The sequence below is a fragment of the Heloderma suspectum genome, chromosome 2 (genome assembly GCF_057233095.1).
Source record: "Heloderma suspectum isolate Gila_16-S chromosome 2, 16-S_ref, whole genome shotgun sequence".
Lineage (NCBI taxonomy): Eukaryota > Metazoa > Chordata > Lepidosauria > Squamata > Helodermatidae > Heloderma > Heloderma suspectum.
In genome coordinates this window covers 246,334,678-246,358,806 of record NC_139459.1, presented here as the reverse complement: position 1 = coordinate 246,358,806, position 24,129 = coordinate 246,334,678, and the positions used below count along the sequence as shown (strand labels likewise).

The 24,129-nt window shown below is 48.3% G+C and overlaps 1 protein-coding gene across 1 annotated transcript in view; it reads left to right on the top strand.

Moving 5' to 3' along the window:
- The first annotated feature begins 1,697 nt into the window (after window positions 1-1,697).
- Window positions 1,698-24,129, top strand: part of AFAP1L1 (actin filament associated protein 1 like 1) — a 97,682-nt gene continuing 75,250 nt past the window's right edge. The window contains exon 1 of the mRNA XM_084838672.1: window positions 1,698-1,955. Coding sequence (XP_084694798.1) covers window positions 1,928-1,955 — 28 coding nt within the window. The 5' untranslated portion in view covers window positions 1,698-1,927. The remainder of the gene's footprint in view (window positions 1,956-24,129) is intronic.

The window sequence follows — 24,129 nt, the reverse complement described above, 5'->3', positions numbered from 1 at the left end:
TTACTAATTCTGCCTACAAAAAGAAAACAGAGTACAGATTGTCTGTCCCCAAAGACCTCCTCATAATAATTATTTAATACTAATTATTAAATAATATTTATTTATTTATTATAATTATAATAAATAATTATTTTCTATATACTGGACACTTTAGCTTGGCTCTGAAGACTAGCAGCTCCCAGCCATTCCACACGCCTTGCTCCGGGATTATCATGAGCCCTTCTAATTTTGCTGCTGTGATCCTGGAGGATCAGAAACGGAATGGTACAGGCATCTGACTCAGGCCGGCCCTGCCATTAGGCAGAGTGAGGCAGCTGTCTCAGGTAGCTGAGGCTGGAGAACAGGGAGCTGTGGCCAAGCGTCTAAGGGAAGAGCTGCACGTGCCATGTGGTTTGCCCTGCTGCCTTCACTTGCGGTGGAGGATCTTGTTCCATCATTGCCAGTGTTGAAGTAAGATTCAGCAGCCTGCCCACTCAGCTTCTGTGTGCAGAACTGTGCATTTGTGTGCCATCTTGCGCAAAATGTCTTGGGCCAGCCCTCTCCAAAGCTCCATCAAGTAGAGAGGGTTAATTTGAGTAGGGTTATAGTCCCTAATATATGCAGGTGGATGTGCCTACTCCGTTCATTGATTTCAGTTGGCTTAGGTACATCTAACTCTGCAAGGAATGGGGCTGGCTGCACACTGGATACAGAAGGGTCTTGGGGAGATGATGCAGAGCCGGTCAGAGCCTCCTCCAGACAGATGGCTTGGCTTTCCTGCAGGGAAGTCCAGCTGAGGAAAAGGGTATACACCAGCCTTCCCCAACCAGGTGCCATCCTGACTACAACTCCCAGGATTTCTGACCATTGGCTGGGGCAGATGGGAGCTGAAGTCCAAAATAGTGAGGTACACCTTCCCACATGACCGGACAGGTGACAAAATAGACACACACACATTCCTCACATGTTGGCAATGTATGCTGCCTGATGCCCAGAGTTTCCTACACAGAAGTGTGGGAAACCATGTAGAACCGGGATGGGGAACATGTGGCCCTCCAGATGTTGATGGACTGCAACTCCCATCATCCCCCACCATTGGCTATGCTGGCTAAGGTTCATGGGAGTTGCAGTCCAACAACACCTAGAGGGCCACCCATTCCCCACCTCTGATGTAGGAAAACATGTATGAAGTGGCAGAAGAAAGAAGATTCCTAGGACTACCATTGAAATGTTGTGGCACCATAAAGATTAAGCGCACAATCCTATGCATGCTTAGAGGGGGGAAAGTCCTCCTATGCTGGCTGGGGAACGCTGGGAGTGTAGGAGTTTTTCTGCCTAAACATGCATAGGATTGCACCTTAACACATGAATTATGGCGGAAGCTTGTGTGGACTACAGCCCACTTCAGTACATGCAAGAATAGCTGTGAGTGGTGTGTATGTGAGAGGGAGAGAGAAAGAGAATGGGGGCAAGCAAGGAGGACTGTGGGGGGCGGGCACCCATGGGGAGAAAGAGCGGTCAAGGGAGGGGTTCATGCGCAGGGCTGGCCCTGGCAGGCGATGCTGATACACGGTGAGGTCATTGTGCCAAAGGTCTTGGGGAGAAACCAGCGCGCGCGCGCCAGGAGGGGCTCGCCCGCGGCGCTGAGCAGGCGGGGGCGGCTGTCATTGTGTACAGATGGGCGCACCTGATCCGGCAGGGCGGGGTGAGCGGCCGGAGCCGAGCCCCTGCCCCAGCGGAGGCTCGCTTGGCGGCGGGAGTGGAGCGGCGCGGCGCGAGGGAAGGGCGCTAAGACCCCGCGTGTCCTGACGCGGAGGGAGCGGCAGGGAGGGACGGGTCTGCGGGAGCCGGTTTAAAGGTTGACGTTTGTGAGCGGGGCGCATCCATCGGGCGAAGCGGTGCCTGAGCCGAGCGATCCTCGCCGAGAAGCGGGCGGGCGAGCGAGCTCATGCTCCGGACCATGGACAGACTCAGCGGTAAGCTGCGTCTGAAATGAGTGCTGCTCGGGGACCCGATTGTCCTGCTTTGGTCTGAGGCTTAGAAACCGTCGATGCAAAATCTGTGCTTGCGGAGGGAGGGAGGTGCGTTGGGGGGACGTGCTGTCGGATCGCCGGGGAACGGGTGGGCGGCTTGAGGCGCGGGGAGCCCTTCTGGAATTGGGAAGCTGCCGAAGACGCGCGCGCGCTCCTCTTCGGATGGTGGGGGACGGTTTAGCCCGGGATAGTCCCCGGCTGTTGCGGAATCGCCCCCCGCGCCCCCGGATCCCTCCTCAGCAAAGACCTGCTCGCCCCGGCTCAACCTGTGGCGAGCCACGGGCGGGGGCGGGGGGCGCTTATACGGACGGGGAACTGCCATTCACCCCTCGCGCGGGCGGCGGGCGTCGATCGATCCATCCGATCCGAAGAGGGCGCGTGCGCCCCGCCCACGTGCACGCGCATTCACGGCACGTTCCGCGTGGGGATGTGCCATTGTGTGCTTGAACGCGGGGAGAGGGAGAGGACGAGAAAACCGGTAACTGGGGCGAGGGGAAGTATGTTACTATGAGAGGTACTGTTTTGGAAGCGTAAAACGTAGGTGGCCAAATGGAGGAGGGGGAGGGGGAGGATTGCAAGAACAATCGGTGACCATACAGTCGTAGGAGAGCGTAGAGCAACGGGAGGCGCTTCTTGCGTGGGACAGACCTTTTGCAAAGAAAACGGCGCGGAAGAGGCGAGGCGTGCGCGCGCGAAGTGCCTTGTTTGGATGAGGCTTTGTGCAGCCTGGCCGCCTGCGGGTGGACGGGCGCGGCGGCCAAATCGCCTTCGAAGAACTTCCTTGGCTTCCTTCCAGCTTCGCTGCTGCTGCCCCGATAGCGACGACCCTGATCCCGATCAAGGGCTGGGTTTACTGTGCAGCACGAACGCCGGCCGCTCCTCTCAGAACTGCACCTGCGTTCGAAGAGGTTCGTCGGCCGACTCCTGTGCGTGCCTCCTCGCAAGTAAATCCCACTGAGCTCAGTTTTTATTTATTAAATTTATTTATTTATTACATTTCTTAATCGCCCATCTGGCCGGTCACCCGGCCACTCTGGATGATGTGCAACAGTACAAACAATGTAAAACAGTAAAATTACACATTAAAATATCATCTTCCTAAAAAATACCCTAACCCACCCCAAACGCCTGCCTGAACAACCAAGTTTTCAATGAGTGGCAGAAACTCATTAAAGAGGAGGCATGGCAGAGTTCCCTAGGGAGGGAGTTCCACAGAGGGGGGGCCACCACAGTGAAGGCCCTCTCCCTCATCCTCACCAGCCTAGCTGTCCTGGCTGATGGGACAGAGAGAAGGCCATCCGAGGATGATCTTGTTGAGCGGCCTGTCTGGTGTTGCTGGAGGTGCTCCTTGAGATAGACAGGGCTGGAACGATATAGCGTTTTAAAGGTCAAATCCAACACCTTCAATTTGGCCCAGAAGACAACTGGGACTTACTCCCAATTAAGTGTGGAGCCTCCATTACCTGAGGTGGAGAGGAAAAGCCTATAAACCCTCTAGCTTAAAGGGATAATATTAGGGGAAAATTGTCCCCCAAAAGACAAATTGTTTTTGACATCTCTGTTCAGTTTTTGGGGAGTGGGAGGGGTGATTAATTCTTCATCTAACTGAAGTCAGTGGGAGCCTTGTTTTTGAGAGCTTGATCTGGTAAAGTGGTTAGAATAGCCTTCCCCAACCTGGTGCCCTCCAAGTGTGTTTGGACTACAACTCCAATCATCCCCAGCCTGCATGGCTATGCTGGGTGGGGATGGTGGAAATTGTAGCCCAAACACATCTGAAGGGTGCCGGATCGGGGAGCATTGGACTAAGAGCAAGGAGATTTGGTTCTAGCCCTTCTCAGCCATGAAGCTCACTGGGTGACCTTTGGCTAGTCAATCTCATTTAGCCTTACCTACCTCACAGGGTTGCTGTGAAGATAACGTGTGTGTGTGTGGAGGGAGAAGAACCTTGTACGCCACCCTGAGCTCCTTGACAGAAGGGCAAGATTAAAATGTAATAAATCAGTAGTCACCATGTGAACATGGGGGGGGGGGGGTCATGGTGGCCTTGTTGGAAATAATTGAAGAGCCTTCACGTAGTATCTACCACCCCATGGTGAGCTGATCATGAGTAAGATGTGGCTTTGGCATGTGTTGGGATGGATCATGGTGAGATTAGGTTATTTATAATGGGTGGGGAACCTGGGGCCAACCAGAGGATGTTGAACCCCATCTGCCATCAGCTCCTGCCAGCATGGCCAGTGGTCAAGGACGATGGGAGTTTGAGGGCTGGGAGTTGTAGGCCTTTTCTCTGTCTAAACATGCATAGGATTGTGCCCTGAATCCCATAACATCTGGAGGGCCATAGGATCCCCACCACTGCCTCATAAGAAGTCTAAGTACCATAAGAAGAGGAGCCCGTCTTTGTTCTTCTCTGTCTCTGGGCTGATTTTTCAATCCTACCTTTGTGGTAGCTACATATGGTGCTGCAGAGAGAGGCACTTGTGTGGTGGGCAGAGCTCTGTGAGCCAGGAGCAGTGAAGTCTAGAGCCTTCTCTCGACTTGGAGTGGCATCTTGGAGGCTCACAATGGTTTGCTAGAAGACTATGGCTCTGCATGCCTCCGGCTTTCACACACACATTTCTCTGTGTCTGCGGCACCAGAAGCGGGACCACCCCGTGTGCCATAGCTGCTGTACCAAACATGATCTGGCCCATCTTCGCCCGTGCTCGGTTCTAAGCTGTTCTCAGCAAGTTTGCTATTCGCACACACTGAGTAAAGGGGGGAGGAGGCAGGAAAAGAAGCAGGATGGGAAACGAAGGTGCCAGTTCAGGTGGCCACTTGTCTTGCTTACTCACAGCAGAACGTACTTGCAGGCAGGAGCCCCTTTAAACTGTTTTGCAAGTGCTACGATGTTGTGACCATGGGGTTCTATCTAATGTTAGTTTAACAGTACCATTCATTCCAATGGGTCTACTCAAACCAGGATTGACATGGGATACAAGTCATGGTTTCTCTCAGAACAAGACATTTGTGTCCTGTTGCTGTCAACAGTAGCCTTTCCCAACCTGCTGCCCTCCAGGTGTGATGGACTACAACTCCCATTATCCCTGGCCAGCTAGGCCTGGCTGGCTAGGGATAACAGGAGTTGCAGTTCAGCACATCTGGAGGGCGCCAGGTTGGGGAAGCCTGGCCTACAGTGCCTGGAATTAAATGAACTGTAATGTTTGCTTAAATATTCTTTTAAAAAAATGAAGGATGTGGTGTCAGCAATGATAGTGGCACACTTTCCACGCCTTGCCATGATTCACTTTAGCTCCCTGCCTTTTGGGGAGAAGGCTGCATGCAAGTCCATCTGTAGCCATGTCTTCCTCCTTCTCACCTCTCCCACAGTGAAGTGGAACGCTGGTATCGAGTGGAATCCTAACTGTTCATGTCTGGAAATGCTATGTATATCTCTCCTCTATATACAGTGTACACATTCCAGCAGCAGTCTGGGCAGCTGGTGGGGCAGTCTCGATAAGTTTTTTGCTATGATATGTGGCTATAAATAAACCCTTTTCTGCGCTTAGCCACCATTGGCTTCTGCTGAGGGTTGCAAACTTTTTTTTCCTCCTGGAGAGGTGTCTCTCTACTAGACGGGAGAGAATGCCAATAATACTATCTTGCAGTGGTGCCTGCAGGGCATTGGCACAGAATTCATGGAGAAATAGGAAGGAGAAACGCACTCCCCTTTTCCTGTTCTGCCCTATGAAAGGGGTGGTGGTGGTGTGCTCTTGGGACCCATCCCATTGAAACAGTGGGTTGTGGAATCTCATCTCTATGTTGCAGACCAGTGAAGGTCAAGAGTTCTCCTTTTTCCTCCATGTAGAAAGGATGGGTGATGTTTCCACAATGGAAATGAAGTGATCTCTCTTCCCCTGTACCTCCTCCCCACTTGTAAGCTATTGAGCATTCAGAGACTGGCCCATACTCTGCTCAGGTCCTGCATCCTGTTACTCAGCCAGCTCTTGAGGCAGGCCTCGGGAACCAGTGGCCTGCCTGGATGTTGTGGGACTCCATTTTCCATTATTCTTGACCACTGGCCATAGTGTCTGGGGCTGATGGGAGCTGGGGTCCACAACATCTAGAGGACCACCGATTCCCTGACCCTGACTTGAGGCTTGGCAAAAGAGATGGCCCTGCTTCATTCTTGCATTCCTCCTGAAATAGGAAGTATTTCTGACTGACGGTTAATAAGTACTAAGAAGAGACTGCCCATAGAAATGGGAATTCCGACTGCCTTCTTCCCCAGTGGGGAAACTTCTTGAGGACTGAAAGGCACTTCTGAAATACCGTAAGCCAAGTCTGCGGGTGAACATGCGTATGCTTTGTTCACAGGCAATTCACATAAAATGTGCATATATTGTTCGGAAAATGCCTGCTGCTGAGGTGCAGCTAGCAGGCATGTTACAATTGTGAAGCCCTTGTGAAGCGCTTTCCCCTCTGGCATGAAGAAATCAGAGTCTGCCCTTGGAGACAACCTTAATTTTTAAAAATGTTTATATATTTATACATCGCGGAGTCTGAAGACCATAACGGTGGCCTTTATTTGGTGGCTTCATTTGTAAACGTGACTGAGAGTGCATTCCTGTGCTGAAGCTGGCAGGGTGGGCGGAGTGGCGGGGCGATCTTCGCCTCCCCATCCTCCAATCATTGTGTGTTTTGCCAGATGGGCTTTTTGCCCACCCAGCAAAAGCACTTCAGAAGGGGAGGAAAGGAGGCTGGTCTCCTCCAGTCTCCTCCCCTCCCCACCCACCAGAACGCCCCCTTTTCCCCTCTCTGAGATCCATTTTCCAACCTTGGAGGTCAGCTAGTGCGGTTCTTTCTGTGGCGGCTGCAAGGAGGCAGGGAATCAAATCTCCGACTCCCCATTACAAAGTCAGAACACTGTTTCTGACCTTAGAAGGGCAACTCCAAATAATCCTGTGGCCTCCCTAGCAATGTTTAGGGCCCATAGGATTGCTCCCTGATCGTGTCCTTCATACTGGAGAGGTGGCAGTATCACTGAAGTTGCCTGGCGAGGTGAACAGTTTACCTTCTCTTCTTGAGAACTCTGGCTATCCTCTTCAGTGGCAGCCTTCTCCACCTTGGTGCCCTCCAGACGTTTTGCACTTCAATTCCCATTGGCTCTAGCTAGCATGGCCAGTGGTTGGGAATGCTGGGAGTTGTAGTCCAAACTGTCTGAAGGTTTGAGGAAGGCTGTTCTGTGGTGTCTTAAACTGGTAAGGAGGGTGAACAGTTGGGCACCAGTGGCACAAACAGAGCCTTGGTGCAGCCATAGTAGCAGCATTGGAATCAGTTCTTCACCGTTCTTCTCCCCTTGCCGTCTCTTCCCTCCCCCCGCCTCCCCCAATCGGTTGTTGTACTTTCAAATCCAAAATTGGGAAAGGAAGTTTGACAGGAAAAAGGTAAGGAAGGGCAACATAGATAAGCCTGCTTCTGGTCAGAGGACTCCTAGCACTTCCAGTGAGAAGGCACTGTGCAGATATTCTGGCTTTTTTTCTCCTCAATGGATTTTCTGCAGTAAGGAAAAAGAAGCAGCAGCAGGAAAACATGGGAGAACTATGACGTCTGGACCCCCTCTAAAATTCTGTGAATGAAGCAGGACAATGGCACCATAAAAGCCTCACCTTGGAAGCACCCCTAGGAAGACCTGGGCTGGCAGCTGGAATGGTGTACTGATTGGAGAACACCTTGAACAGTGTTATTCAATCGTTTATCTTCTCCCACACAAGAGTAAAGTGGGGAACTGTTATTACTTTGGCAGCCTCCTGCTTAAGGACCACTGTTCCTAGACCTAACAAGTCTTACTTAAACACTGCAGAAATGCCTGTATTTGGAATTGCTGTGTCGTTTGAGGGTGTTCTGTGATAATCTCCACAGCCAGCACAGTTTAAAAAAAACACACCCCTGTTTATAATAAATTGCTGTTGCCACCTGGGTTGCTCTGGACTAATGTAAAGTCCTGCTGTACTTCCAAGGTCTGCAACTCTTTTTGAGAGAGGCGGGGGGATCATTAGCAAATAGAGAAGGCTCAACTATACTCCTAACTCCAGGAGAGTTTTCTTCTGAGTGAGAAGGGGGCCATGTACATGAGCCTTTTACTCCGGGCCGGGTGCGTGTTGAGGTCCTTTTGATTAGATGATGCTGTCACCGCTTTGCAGCCATCCATGGTTTTCTCCTGGAAAACGCAGATTTCCAAGGAGGCGTTTTGCTCCAATGTTTTCCACTGCTGTGCGCTCACCACAGTGGGGCGTGCTGTCTGTCCCTTCCTCGGAGTGACACCGCAGTTTGTGGTGGGCGGTGTTACTGATGGTGTCACTGTGTGACACCTTTTCCCTCCTCCCCGCTCCTTCCTCTTTCCTTACAGCTGCGCAGTTACTGAGGCACGACGAGCAGGCACACTTTCAATCACAGCTTCGCAGCTTCGCTGGCTCAGAACAGCTGCTTCCGAGTCAGTGGCCAAGGGCAGGGGAGTTTTGTGGAAACACAACAAGGTAGTCGACCTGCTAGACATATGGGGGGAACACAAGGTGCAGGACCAACTTCGGTCCAGCTACAGAAACATTGATTCCTACGAGCAGATATCCCGAGAAATGCGGAAACGGGAGCACAACCGGGGTGCTGTGGACTGCCAGACAAAAGCCAGGGCTCTCTGACTTGAATACTGCCGGGTAGTGAACCACAATTCCTGGTCCGGTAACAATGCTGCAACCTGCCCTTATTATGATGAGCTCCATAGTATCATCTAAGGGGATGCTACAATTCAGCCAAAGCGACTGAGCTATAGCATCCAAATTTGGAGGGTGCCCGTGGATGCTCCAGTGGATGCTCCAGTATGCCCTATAGCAGAGGGATCAGAGGAGCTCTTTACACATTACCTGAGGACCATGGATGTAGAGTGCTACATGGACCAAACCAGACCACTAGGAGGATGCATTATAAATAAAAAGGGCATGCATCTATAAATAGGAAGGCTCTTTTAGAGCAGCACAGAGGTGAGAGTTCACATTGCAGCAACTGCAATGTGTCATAGCATAGTGGACTTTCAGGCTGCGAGAGTCCGCATTAACTCTTCCCTGTCTACCATACCAGTTGGAGATTCACAGCATAGGTACTGTGCAGCTCCGACAGAATGAATGACAAAATTGGCGCCATGTAGACGCCCCCTAGGAAGACAATCAGGCTGTGTCCCTACATTTGTGTCATGCTCCTTGCCTATACGAATAGGGTGCGATCCTATGCATGTTTAGATAGAAAAAAGCCCTTCGTTCTGGTTGGCTGGGGAATGCTGGGTGTTGTAGGACATTTTCTGCCTAAACATGCATAGGATCGCACACCTAAATTCCCAATTAATAGTAGCTACAGTCCTAGAAATATGATGGACTTTGACATTAGTCTAAATGTGGTCTTGGCTCATAGTTTCCACACTGCCTGCTTAGCTAGCTTGTCTTAGGCTCTAGGGTCAGAGAGCAGAGACAACTAGTCTGGGCTGCAAATTCACATCACTTAATGGCCATTGTATTGATCCTTTTAGAGCCCACTGCTCTCCCATCCTATAATCTGACAGCTAAATATTTCCAGGACATGAAGGATTTATTTCCCAACCTGAACACATACCAGCTATTGTTCAAAATTCAACCCTGAAGAAAAGGTGACTTGGTGGTTCAAAGTTACATGGATTTTTGTTGTTGTCATTATCCCCCTTTTTTCCGAGATTCCCTCCCCTTCCCAATAAAAGGTTGTAACTTCTACTGCCTGTGTGCTCACTTGTGCTTGGTTGTATCCCCATTTCCATGGAACCAAGTCAGTATCACTGTGGCCTAAGTTGAAACAGACTGACTTTGCATTTGCAAGTCCTGCATTAGGTAGAATAAACTCTGGCATCTTTCAAGCATCTTGACGCAGACTACCAGTCTTTCCACAGGACACTTTGATGACAAGTCACTCTATTTTCTTTGAACACTATTTTCTATTCTGTTTATCTCATATACCTGAATTTCTGTCCTGTTGTTCCTAAATCAATTCTACCTGCCCTTGAGAAATTGAAGGTTCTGCCACCCCCAGAAAGGCCTCTTGCCACTTTGTGATGAAGCTGATCATGTGTTGCTTTGGATGTTTACATCCACAAATTTGGCTGGCCTTAGTATCCAGCTCTCATTTGTGGTCACCATGGATCTTGTCTCCTTCTCGAGTCTTCTGGTATGCACAGAAGATGCAGAGGAGAGGACCAGTTATGTCTCTGATTTCATGATGCAATGCAGGGGCCCTTGAAGTGCCTCCAAACCTCAGAACAAAGGCAACAAAGGCCTCACCTCTTGCTGAAGCTCCAGGCATCAGGAGAGAGGTGGAGTCTACTGGGAGAGTGACAATATGAGAGGGCTATTGTCTTCATGTCCTGCTTGTCAGCTTCTTCCCTGAGGCAACTGGCTGGCCACTGAGGGAGGCAGAACATTGGAGAAGATAGATCCTTTATCTGATTCAGCTGGACTTCTCTTCTGTCTTTACCTATGCCTGCACATTGCACTTCAGAGGTTTGGAGTGCCTCCAAAGTGCAGCATGAAGTCACAGGTGAGGGAGGGGATGCTTACCGAAGGGGGAAGGGAGGGATCATAGTGCATTACATAATAAGTGCAATTAGCAGTAATATTATCAATCCGTTCAGTTTGTGTTACTGTTTGTGTTAGCCAGGTATCACTGCCTACCTAGATATAGACTGTGGCAGAGTGGAGATGATTACCTGCTCCTGTTTTGGGGAGTAAGCTGTAGTTCAGGGGTGGAGCACCTGCTTTGCATGCAGAAGTCCCAGGTTCAATCTCTGACATCTCCAGGTTGGGCAGGTAAAACTCCTACCTGAAACCCTGGAGAGCCATGGCTGCCAGTCAGTGTAGACAGTACTGGGCTAGATGGACCCATGGTCTGACTCCGTATAAGACAGCTTCCTATGTGCCTATGTGAGCTGAAATGTCATCCCAGAGTGACTAACAAGGCCGTAGGTCATCCAGAATCTTCTGTAGCGCCATGGCAGTGGTGCATTTGGACTTCCAATTTGCACTTGGACTTGTGTGTGTGTGTGTGTGTGTTGGGGGCAGGGGGACTGCTACCATATTCCAGCACCATAGGAAAGAGTGTGAGAAGTTTTAACTTCTAAACCAGGGATACAGTTGAATGGGAAAAACCTGTGGCCAGCACAGTTCCCAGAACCCCTGCAGAGGCATGCAAGTTGATTCTAAGACTCAGCTTATCATTTTATTTATTAACATTTGTATACCACTTTATCTGCTAGAAAGCCATCAAGGTGGTGTGCAACAATTCAAAACAATAAAACCTTGCAACAATAAAGCAAGAATGTTAAAAACAGTAAAACAGTAAAAAAAAAATTAAAACCAACATTAACAAACATTGGACCAAGTCCAAACATTAACCAACATTGTGGAATTGGCACACAGCCCTTGTGTGAGAGATGCCTACGGGCCGAAAAGACAGGACGTGGGAGATCCATGACTAGCTGTCTTTGTTTTCATTTATACCTAAAAGTTGCAGGGTGGGGAGCAGTGTCTCCAGCAGTGATGCAGAGGAGAGGGGATAATTCTTCCTCCCTAGCCATTTTCTCATTCTAAACCCTACCCAAAGTTGCGATCAGCCCTACAGTGCAAACGATTTCCATGTGTGCAGGTGGAACCTCTGGTGTAGTCAGATGCTGTACAATGACTGACTTCAAGCAAAGGTGTACTCCTGCCCGCTGTATGATATTTGCTTAGCGTCAGGCTCTAAGAATTTTAGTTTATGAATATTGTTTGATTTTTATGAAATACTGCATATAGCTTTTCCTCTTCTGTTCCAAAGCTGTGTGTGGGTTTTTGACCCAAGAGTGGAGTGATGTAACAGAGAGAACCCCTTAAATACTCATTTGTGCTCTCTTATATTCTGATCACTTTAGACCAGTGTGCAGCTCATGGGTCTGTCTTGCCACAGGAAAAGTGTGACACTGGACTGGGTGGGAGGAATCCTGAATCATTCTTGATCAGCTGCCTAACATCCACTATGGGAATTCCACCCTCTCCTAAAACGCAGCCAAATTTAAGGGCGTGTGTTGTGGAAAAGCGGGGGAAGGGATAGAATCGCCCCCCAGCTGTTACTGTGAACAGCAAAGATCTCTCCCCCACATTGCTGCAATTCTTTCCCCCCGGAAACCGAGCCACTGTGATGAACAGAGAATCAACGCAGTGGCAGCTCTTTAACATGTTACAAAGAAGCAGAGGGAACCAACTGAGGCCATTTCCTCCATATCTACTTTGCCTTGTGCGGGTTTGGAGGTTTGTATCGAGGTGGTAACAGGGGTACTATGGAAGAAGGTGAATGTTAAATGGGGACCAGATCCATCAAAGTGTTCTCTTGCATCTTCCTGGGTGGGCTACTCCTTGCACAGCCCTACCACATAGACCCTTGATTTTGTGACACACTTGAGACCTTTTTCCTTTTAATGGGGATTTGACATTTCCTCCAGGAATTACCAAAGTGTTGCTATTCAGCATTTTCCTTCTAATGCTGTGTCTGCACTTGCCAAATTCTGGATTTTCATACCCGCAAAAGGTCAAGCCCTTTTGATCCTCAGGATTCCTTTCCCCCCTTTTGCATTCTTCCAGTAATGCCTGAACTGTAGAGAAGAATCTGTGGGGCTGTGCAAGGTATGCATAGTGTAACTTCTAGTTATTCTGGGCTACACTGTGTTTCTATGTGAGAGCACTTTTTCCTTTATCAACTATGCTGAAATGGGAACAAGTGAAATCTGGAAATAAGTCCAGATATTGATGAAGATCCAAAGCTGGGATACGCATGGGTGGGAGAGAACCTACTTTCAGAAGCATTGCTTTCTGATTATTGTTTTTATTGACAAAGAGACAAGCCATTGCATTAACCTTCAGTGGCTTGTCTCTTTAGCAGTAGGGACTGCTGGGGTGAAACTAGAAAGCAAAGCAAAGTTCCAGCCCCGGTCCCTTCTTCCTTTTCTACACTCAGGCTATTATTGAGAGATTTCTTGTCCCCCAGGGTGCTGTGCAATACAAAAGGGGGAAAGTGTTTGGTTTCCAGACAATGTGTAACCTAGAAACAGTAGTTTCCAAGGGGAACATATGACCTGATGGACTTAAATGCTGTCCAGCTGCAGTAGGTGATAGAGGCAGAACATTTTTTTCAGCTCCTCCTGATGCAGCTACAACATTGGTAGAATGAGCAGCTATAATAGTCCCTTCAGCCAAGCAAAAACGTATATTGAATGGGACTCGCACATGTTGTGTTCAATAACGAGCACCAGCACAAAAGCCAAAGAAAGGGTGCTGAATTACAATATGACAATAATATCTACATTTATGGAGCGGATGGCCCAGAAGTATTTTAGCCTTCAACCTGATAGCCTGGAGACCGATTCTATGAACTGCTGCACAAGCACGGTTGCACATATGGTTGGAGGAGAAGGGATGTGGGGTGTTACAAACGACACCTTTGTGCTGACGCTGGGACTCCGCTCATTACAGGTGGCATGTTGCCACATTTCAGTGTGGTCTGGCTTCTCATGTCATAGAGGTGCCATGACTGAGGAACTCTGCAGATGGTGCCCAGTTAAAGTTCAGCCAGCTCTATTTCTTGCCTGTCTACCTGCTTTCTTACTGTGACTGGGCTCCTGCTGGAGAGGAGAGAGTGGGCAAGGAGGAGGTCAACAATGGGATATGAAAGATAGTTACTTGACCAGGGTCATTGGGCAGCATCCAATGCAACGTGAGGGCTGACATAAATTGTGTTGTGCTAGTGTATGGGGCCTCAAGGGTGCTGGCATGGTGGCATTTTCCAGCAAATGCATTGCACCAGCTAATGCTATTGACATTGCACTAGAGGCATCCTATGCTAGCGCAGCATAATTTACATTAGTGCTCCTGTCTCGCTGGATACTGACCAGTGCTTCTAGGGCAGGGGTGGGTAGAGGATAGATCCCCAGATGTTTTGGACTTCAACTCCCAGAAGCTCCTGCCAGCATAGCCAATGGTGAGGAATGCTGGGAGTTATAGTCCAAAACATCTGGAGATCTACTTTCTGCCCACTCCTGTTCTAGAGTACTGGATATCCATCCAGGGAAAATTCCTGTAACCTTATTCACAAATCTACATGTGATTTTCTGGCGTTGCTGCTTTCCAAGGGGCTGTATAAGCCACTCTCCCTAGCAAAGGAAGGGCTGCACAGATAGGAAGTGCCGTCACATGCCATGGCCTTGGGGCTGCACCTGATTCTCCAGCAGTGCTCAGCAATGGGAGGAAATGGAGCGGCTGGACCTGGCTAAGAACCAAAACAAAACCAGCTCTTGTCCTGTATTCAGCTGCGCTTGAATACATTGAATACATTGAATACATTGTACTCCAGGAGAATTATCTCCTGGAGTACAATGTAAGGACTTCAGTGTTCCTTCTCTTTACACACTCCACCACCACATGGTGAGACAGTGGAAAGTCTCTAGTTACCACCCAGCTGTTGCAGCCATACAGGTTTCCACGCTGAGTGCCTCTCCAACAGATCACATTACAAATTGCCCAGCATTGCCAAGGAGCAACTGTAGTGCCACATCCATTTTCCAAGTTGCCATGACAAAAGGACTGTGTAAGACTCATCATCTCTGTGGGATAATTAATTCTGTCATTAATTATACGTAGTGAAAGTAAGGAGGCTTTGGACTCATGTTAATACATTTGTGTAATCATGGAAAGGTCTGATCTATTTACTTTTTTTCCAAAGCTGTGGTCACTTTTGAAAGATGACAAAAGTAATGAATTTCAAACTGACCCCGTTTGAGATTTTGGGACATGGGGATTTTGTTGCAGAGAGCTGGAGCAAGCTGGACGAAGGTCGCTTCTACCTCAGGAAAGTGTGTAAAATTAGGACAAGTAGAAAAAGCAATCCTATCATTTCTCAGTCTGATTCTCCTGAACAGTTGCTGATGGAAGGGAGGGCTTTTAACAGTAGTCCACAAATTCTGGTTGGCCTTGATAGCCAACTTGCTAACTTGCACAACGTTAACTTGTGCTCACCACTGGCTCCCCCTCCCCTGAGTCGTCTGATGTGCACAGGGAATAAGAGGGGCAGAGTATCTTGACTTCCTGCTGTGCCTCAGAGGCCATCCGCCTCAGAGGAGAGACTCCACCTCTTGCCTGAGTTCCAGGCTTAAGAGAGAAGGGGGGGATCTCTGGAGTGCACTGTGAGGGGGGGGGGAGGAGCAGGTGCTAGGCTGATAGGAGCAAGTGCATCTGCGGACCCTAGGATTCAAAATACCCCTTCCTCCCTCTCTGCCACCCTCAGCCCTGCTGTATGCACCAGGCCATAAGCCAGCCTTCCCTAACCTGTGCCGGGGATGATGTTGGTGGGCTGACGGCACCGAGCTGAGGAAGGCTGCTAGAAGCAGTGCATTGACACAGGCTGTTTGTTCTCCCTTTGCTCCAGGATCTGCCCAACCCCTCCTCCCCCCATGCCTTGAAGATCCCCTGGAGGGGCCCTGCTGCAGGCACCTCCGCCTTCTGAGGTGTGGTGCAGGATTACCAAACACAAGGGCGTTTTCCGCCAAAGGGCCCTCTCTGTGGGACTCCCCACTCAGGGGGACCCCCACTGGCCTCCCCTTTTCCTGTCTGGAAGCAGGTGGTGAAAAGCTTCATTTTTATTGCTTACTTTCAGGAAGGCTTTTATCCCCTGCCCTGCCCAGCAATCTTCCACTGCTTTAAAATTAACTGTCGGATTTATGATGCTGATGTTGCCATGCATTTGTTTTTATTGTGTTTCTATTTTATTATGTGAACTGGATGCGATTCTTACATTTATAATTGGCTGGATTGCGATCTTTTTGGGGGTGGGGCACTTTGGCTGGGAAGCAGGATACAAATATAATACAAACTTCCTTCAGGGATGACAGTGTCTTACTCTGTCCAATACATACTTGATTCTGGGACATATACATTATTGAAATAATATTAATGTACATGTATCGCCTAAGTTTGCATAATGGATTCTGTGTGTGTGTGTGTGTGTGTGTGAGAGAGAGAGAGAGAGAGAGAGAGAGAGAGAGTCAGTGAGCTACATGGGCACTGATCCCTTTCTTCACCAGGAGAATCCTTACTGAGCACCCACCCCCAGCTCAGAAGATTTCAGCAGACATTGCCCAAGTACTTTCAAGCCAATTTTTGCATCCATAAGGGCTAGAAGCTTCCTTTTTTATTTAAATGAAAGCCAAAACAGGATTATACATTCTGTGGCTTTTCTACACTGTTATATCCAGGATGTGGGTGCATGTATGTGTACACTGCTGCACCAGCAACATAGTTTTGTTTCAGCTGACCACTTTATTCAGATATGTTTCTACTATCTCATTTTCTTCAGCTTGGTCTTCAAATCAGCCACTGTTGCCACAAAAAGGGTCTGTTTTCTGTAACCTTGGAAGCCTAAACAACCTCCCCACATTCCTGGGGCTTCATCTCCCTTCTAAAATCTTACTGTAAACATGGGTCAGCGTTGTGTGTATTTCTTTTTCTCCTTTGGTGCAATCCACTAAAGCAGCGTTCCCCAACCTGGAGCCCTCCAGATGTTTTAGATAACGACTCTCATCATTCCTTAGCCTTAGCCATGTTGAATGGGGCTGATGGGAGCGGTACTGCAAAACATCAGGCAGCTACCAAGTTGGGGAAGCCTTCATTAAAGACTGCTGCCTGCACTCAAGTGATCAAACTCGCCTTTGCTTCGGGGCTGTTGTTTAGCCCCCTGCATCCAGTGGAGGAGATAGCCTCGACAGTGCAATCCTGTAGGTATATACCCAGAAAAAAGCCCCACTGAGGTCGATGGGACTTACTCCCATGTAGTGGCATAAAGGATTGCAGCTTGAGTTGGACAATACCAGCGAGCCACAGGATGAGACCACATCACTGTATGCTTTTTATCTGTATTGTAAGCCGCCTTGGGAGCAAAAGGTCACATATAAGTATTATAAATAAAATAAACTTGACAAGTTAGTAAAATTAGGCTTGATTTCTGAAGTGTGCTGTACTTGTTAGGCTGCTGTTATACTGAGTTGGAAACTGCTGTTATACTGAGTTGGAAACTTCAACTGGTACAAAATATGGCAGCCAGGCTGGTCTCTGGGACATCCCGTGGAGACCATATTACACCGGTTTTAAAATCTTACGCTGGCTGCCAATTTGTTTCCGAGCAAAATATGAAGCACCAGCTCTTACCTTTCCAGCCTTCCCTGATCTAGGTCCGAGGAACCTCAGGGAGCGCCTCCTCCCCGCGCCCCAGGCCGCCGCCTCAGGGCCTCTGAGGGCTCTCTGCTGCGGCTGCCTAATGTGAGCCTGGCGGCCACACGCACAAGGACCTTCTCCTTGGCCGCCCTCAGTGGCGGGATGACCTGCTGGCTGAAATGCACCTGCCAACCTTGCTGAAGGCTTCTGAGCAGGCACTGAAGACGTTGTTATTCTGGCGGGCCTCCCCTTTTGGGAACTCTTGTTCCTTTCCCTGACTCTTGTATCCTGTTTTTAAGCCATGTTGTTTTAAGCTGTGTTTTACTGTTGGATTTTTAAAACAAATTGTTTTTAGTTCAAAGTTGTTTTTAGTTATATGTTGTTTGTCCGTATGTTTTATGTAAATAGCTTTTAAACTTTGTATATTGTATTTTAATGTTTTACCTTTCATAAACCTCCCAGAGAGCTTCGGCTATGGGGCAGTATAGAAATGAATGAATGCATGCATGCATGCATGCATGAATGAATGAATGGGAGAAGGCTGGGCAAGTCTGAGCCTAGCTCCAGGTTTTCATGGGTAGTGCCTGGCATTTCAGGAACCACTTTGGCAACAGCATTTCTAAAGAAAAGCAAGACTGAGCTAAAGCAATCCTAATGAGTCCGGTGGAGCTCTCAGTTTAGATGCCCTGAGGAAGCATCAGCCGGAGCAGGATTTCCTGGTATTACATCCAGGTTCTTGCAGTTCCTGTAGTGGAAAGATGTTTCACTCATGTCTTGGGAGCTATTGTCATGCTTTCCAGCTCTCGCTAATTCTAGAAGGTGAGGTCCTGCAGACTCTGCACTTTCCAAGATTAGGCCATACAATGTCTGCAGAAGCACTGTAGTTTGCAAGAGCCAGCCACACTCACACTCACACTCAATTAATGAGTTAGCTCTCCCAGCACTTGAGAGTGACAGGGGCTGTATGCTTACCAAGGATGCAAAAAGTGGGAGGCAGGGGGTAAGTGACTGGAGAATATAGGCATTGACTAGAATGGTGGCTCCTTTCTGTTGGCATAAACTGGAGTATGACATTTTGATGGGTCCATTTCCACTTGCTGTCCTTGTCACAGTGAGTGTTTCATAGCCCTCTGGCGAGGGTGCTGAGAAGAGCCTCAGCCTTCCTCTCTAGCCTGGAGTTGTGGAGGGAGCAGACATCATTCCCTCAGTTGTGCTAAGCTTTGGAGGGCTCAATGCAATGTTTGGAAAGTCTTGCCATTTAGGTGGTGGGAGGCTGAGGCCAGGGCCAAAACAACCCTCCATCTTTCTCTGGAGGGGAAGGTTGGAGCTTGCCATTTTACTGGTGACCAGCCAAGGTGCTCAGAGTACCTCAGTTGTCCAACACTAAAAACATCCCCTGCATCCGCTGCCACCCCCACCCGGTGCCCGCTCCAGGTTTTTGAGGGCCTTCGGGCGAGACAGCCTCAATCGGTCCCCTCCCCCAGTGACTCTCCCTTCTCACCGCCATTGTCACCAGCTGCTATTGCTCCTCCTCCTCTCATGGCCACCACTTGCTTGCTTGATGGGCAGAGAGCCAGGGAGCAAATAGGCAGTAGCATCTGCTGCTCCGCCTTCTCACTGCCACTGTTGTCTGGGCAGAGCGAGAGAGAGACAGGTGAACAAGGCAGGTGAAGAGGAGGAGAAAGTCCAGGGGGCTTTTATCAGTGGGCCCCTGCTGGGTTGTAGGCCCTCGGCAGGTGCCCTACTATGCCTTGCCTTGACACTGGCCCTGCTCACCCCTCACCCCAGCTTCAAACATTTTGAGCATTTGTCTTGGTATCTTACCTAAGATCTGTGGTACCTGTAGACCTGGACTGTGGCTCCTAGACCCAGAGCCTTTGGCTCTATCCATCTCTGCTGTGAAGCCATCTGAAAAGCATATAAAAAGCCTATCATCACAGGTCAAATGCTACTAGTTTTCTTGGGCACAAAGCCATACCCAAGTCTACCTCAGTTTCTCCCTCTCTGGGATGGGAAATCATGATATTGACATGTGTTTTTCCCCCAAGGGAGGGTCTGGAAGTGTTGTCTTCTTTTTGTAGATGGCTGCATCTTTATGCGATTGCACTGTTCCTGTTTTGTTTGCCTGTTGATATAAATGCTCTGCTGTTTGCTGGCCACAGTTTCCCGGAGGCTCTTTGAAGCCCCTTTTTGTCTGTGGGTTTTATTCATAAGCTATTTACACTGTCCCATTTCCCAAAACCAACACCGGTCCAGGAAAGAGAGAGTGCCCCAGAGCAGGAAATGTCATTCCCTTGGGTTTGGGGAAGCTTTAATTGGGGGCAATTGGAAGCAACACCAAGGAGGCGAAGGCTTTTCCCTGTCCCTCCACATTGGCTTCCCTTTCAGCTCTGTGCCAGTGAGCTTTTCTGGGCTTCAGTCTCCAAGCTCCCAGGGGCCCTCTATCTTTGTGTCTATCTCCTATCCGTTGGTAGGGCTCAGCTCCAAGGCCAAGCAAACCTGCTGATTTCCCCAGTCTGCAGTGAATGTTTTGAAAAGGCCCACACCAGAGATTTGCTTTAAAAAGCAAGTTTATTCTAGGTTGTGAGTAATACTAACATTCTCTCCTTTGGTCTTAACATTTGTTTTTATTGGTTACTCAGCAGGTCTGCCTCTTTCTTTAAAAGGACATGATAGCTCTCTTTTCTTCCAACCCTTCGATTTCCCTTTCCTTATGCAAAATGTCTAAGGCATGTGCTAGGAATGAGCCTGCTATAATATACACACATTGATTCATATCTAAATTACGCTGGTTGAATGTGTTCCACTGACATCAGATCTACACTGCCAATGTAGCTAGTTAATATTTGACCTCAAAACCATCTGTAGCCCTCCCATAGATATAATATATATACCATGGTTGACAGACTGGAGCAAAACTTGTGGTTCAAACTTATGGTTCTGTTTAGGCGGCCAGCTTTTGGTTTAGAAAGTTCTGGAACCTGGGTGGGGCCACAGAGAGGGCCCTGGGATGGGTGAGGGAGCACAGCTAATAGCAAAGTTACTTCCTGTGACAGTTGCTGCCACGATGGGCTAAGTCTGCAATTGGGTTCTAGCACATGGTGGAGAAGCTACATAGGAGTGCGAGAGCAGACTGCCACTCTATTCTGTAGCCTCATCATCTCTTAGTCTGTGCTACCCTGCCTCCCTCAGCTCCACAGAGCTCCCTGTGGAGGAGACACACACACACACACACACACACACACACACACACACCAATCTTGCATGCAGCAGTGTATGAACTGATGTTCATGTCCATATTCATCTCAGTGACCTGATGCTGTAGTGCACATGTGAGAAATGCGAAGAGGATCTAAAGAGCCTCTTGTTGAGGGTGAAAGAGGAGAGTGCAAAAGCTGGTTTGAAACTCAACATTAAAAAAAGCTAAAATCATGGCATCTGGCCCCATCACTTCCTGGCATATAGAAGGGGAAGAAATGGAAGCAGTGGCAGATTTTATTTTCTTGGGCTCCAAGATCACTGCAGACGGTGACTGTAGCCATGAAATTAAAAGACGCTTGCTCCTTGGGAGGAAAGCTATGGCAAACCTAGATAGCATAGTAAGAAGCAGAGACATCACCTTGCCGACAAAGGTCCGTCTAATCAAAGCTATGGTTTTCCCAGTAGTAATGTATGGCTGTGAGAGCTGGACTATAAGGAAGGCTGAGCGCCGAAGAATTGATGCTTTCAAACTGTGGTGCTGGAGAAGACTCTTACGAGTCCCCTGGACTGCAAGGAGGTCAAATCAGTCAATCCTAAAGGAAATCAACCCTGAGTGCTCATTGGAAGGACAAATACTGAAGCTGAAGTTCAAATATTTTGGCCACCTAATGCGAAGAGAAAACTCCCTGGAAAAGACCCTGATGCTGGGAAGGATTGAACGCAAAAGGAGAAGGGGATGGCAGAGGATGAGATGGCTAGATAGCATCACTGATGCAATGAATATGGACTTGAGCACACTCCGGGAGAGAGCGCAGGACAGGAAGGCCTGGCGTGCTATGGTCCATGGGGTCACGAAGAGTCGGACACGACTGAACGACTGAACAACAACAACCACAGACTAAATTGGGGGTAGGCTACCTGTTGCTCTACAGACGTTTTGGACTACAGCTCCCAGCATTCCTGACCATTGGCCATGATGGCTTAGACTAATGGGAGTTGTAGTCCTAAACTGCCCAGAGAGCTTCAGCTATTATGAACTCAGAGCTATGTGTACCACACAGAGAGCTTTGACTATTGGGCGGTATAGAAATGTAATAGATAAAACTTCTTGAAGGCACCAGGTTGCCTAGCCCTGCACTAAATGAATTTGCTGCTGCTAACAAATTCTGACTTTACAGGGGTGGGGGAATCTTGCAAAACAACTAATTTCTGTCTTTACACAAACACGTTCTGGCAACTTGTTCAAAGCTCCAAAAACTAGACATTTGTTCTTATCCTGACAACCCTAATTTCTGTTGGTCCAAAATGTGCATTACCAAGATCTTGCTTCTTTCTTAGGGGAGGGGGATGTTTGGGGATGTTGGAGGCTCATCCAGTGTTCACCTGATATGGTCTGCACTACATCAGCCCTTGCACAATGTTGGTTTCCTGCCTGAGTCGGTTTCCTGCACAGTTCGTGGTGCATGGTGCTAGAGCTGGTTCAGATCATACAAGGACAAGAGTGGTACTGGTTGTGGTTCTTCTCTATCAGTTATGTGAGTGAGACCTGCAGGTAGTGATAAGAACATAAGAAGAGCCCTGCAGGATCAGACCAAAGGCCTACCTAGTCCAGCATTATGTTCACACAGGGGCCAACCAGAAGTCTGTGGGAAGCCCACAAGCAAGCCATGCATGCAATAGCACCCTCCTACTCATGTCCCCTAGCAACTGGTACACAGAGGCTTCTGATACTGGAGGTAAAGTATAGCCATCATGACTAGTGGCCATTGATAGCTTTATCCTCCATGAATTAGTCTAATACCCTTTTTAAAATGTGCCTTCTTCTAAGTTAGCTTTGTAAAACAATTCAAATTGGCTAACTATGAACTTTTTGGCTAACCTTGAACTAGGGGGTGGGGGTGGGGGTGGGGAATGCTGCTGATTATCCACCTTTCCTCTGCCAATGAACAGAAAAAGTCTTATCATAAGTGAAAACCAGTTCGGTGAGGAAACTTTGGTGGCAGCAGAAAAAGCTTAGTCCCCAGTAACCTGCTTCTTTTGTCTACAGCAGCCTTCCCCAACCTGGTGCCCTCCAGATGTTTTGGACCACAACTCCCAATATTCCCGATCATTGGCCATGCTGGCTGAGGCAGATGGGAGTTGAAGTTCAAAACATCTGGAGGGCACCAGGTTGGAGAAAGTTGGTCTCCAGCTAGTGCGTGGACCAAGGGGCAGTGAACACATAGGACCCAAAATGGGTGACTTAGAAATGTATAGCAATTATTTAATATTAGCAGCAATGCTGTACTTAGAACACAGAAGGGACATGGGGCTCCTTCATTGGAGGGTTTTTGCAGTTAAGGTAAAGTGGATAGGATACATGACGAGGGCAAATTGAAGAGCATTGAGCCATTCCTACAGAATGCTCATCTTGTAGCAACCATCGTGGAAAATGATGGTCTAGACCAGCCTTCCTGAACCTGGTGCCATCATAGATGGCACTTAGAGTGGCAGTCCAATACTTCTGGATGGCATCAGGTCAAGGAAGACTGGTCTGGATGAGGCATTGTGAGCTTTAAGGAAATGATGAAAGGGCTGGATGCGCCTGATCTTGTCTGATCTTGGAAGCTAAGCAGGGTCATACCTGGTTAGTACTTGGATGGGAGGCTTCCTGCACTGAGCAGGGGGTTGGACTTGATGGCCTTGTAGGCCCCTTCCAACCCTGTGTTTCTATGATTCTGTGATCTATGATTCTATGATAGGAGATGCAGTTGACTTGTTTGGGTTGGCTTGTTGGTTATTCAGGTGTATATGGAAGGTGGATGGATGAAAATAAAAAGAAGGGAAGTAGAGAAGGAGCTGATGTACCCATTTATGACACTGGGAAGTCAAAAGTAGGCGACTATTTGGCCTGATTTTATTGCTCAGTCATGCACAGTCATCTGTATAGCAACCAGCCAGTTATCAATATAGCAACCCATCGGGCATCTTAGAGTGTGGTATATTTAAATTTTCCCCCAAATTGCCTAGTTCAAAAGCCCTGCGGCTGCTAGCATGCCCAAGAGCTGGAAATCTTTCAATTCTGTTTGCTCCATCTTTCAAGTTCGCAGACCGCAACAATGTTTCAGAGATTCTTTTAAGCAAGCTAATAATATTTTCTTTCTCCATTGCATCCTCATTATTACAGTTCAAGGCTGCTTTCATAGAACATAGCACAGAAGCAACAATTAAAATAATTAAACAGTCAACAATAAGTGGCTCCCACTGCGATCCAGCTGCGTAGCTTGGTAGTGCCTATAATCTTGTCTCCTGGAGGGGAGTTTGTGCGCTTAAATGTTTTGTTAGATAACCAGATGGATACCTTGTGTCTTGGAGGTTTATGACTGTTCTTTCATGTGGCATCCATTGCACATTAGAATAATCATATGTAAAAGGTTACAGACCCCCAGTGGGGAGGACACGGACTGTGTTACTTAATGGCCTTTTTCCAGGTATGTTAAATGTTGCTGTATTCATATGATGTTTTTGAACAGCTTTTTCAAAGCATATTTGAAGTTGCCTTTAAAAATAATGATTTTCTAGGAATGTCATTGCTATTAATTTACTTTTGCCTTCCCTTTGTGTCTCCCAGTCATTAAAACTTAAGGCTGTAATTT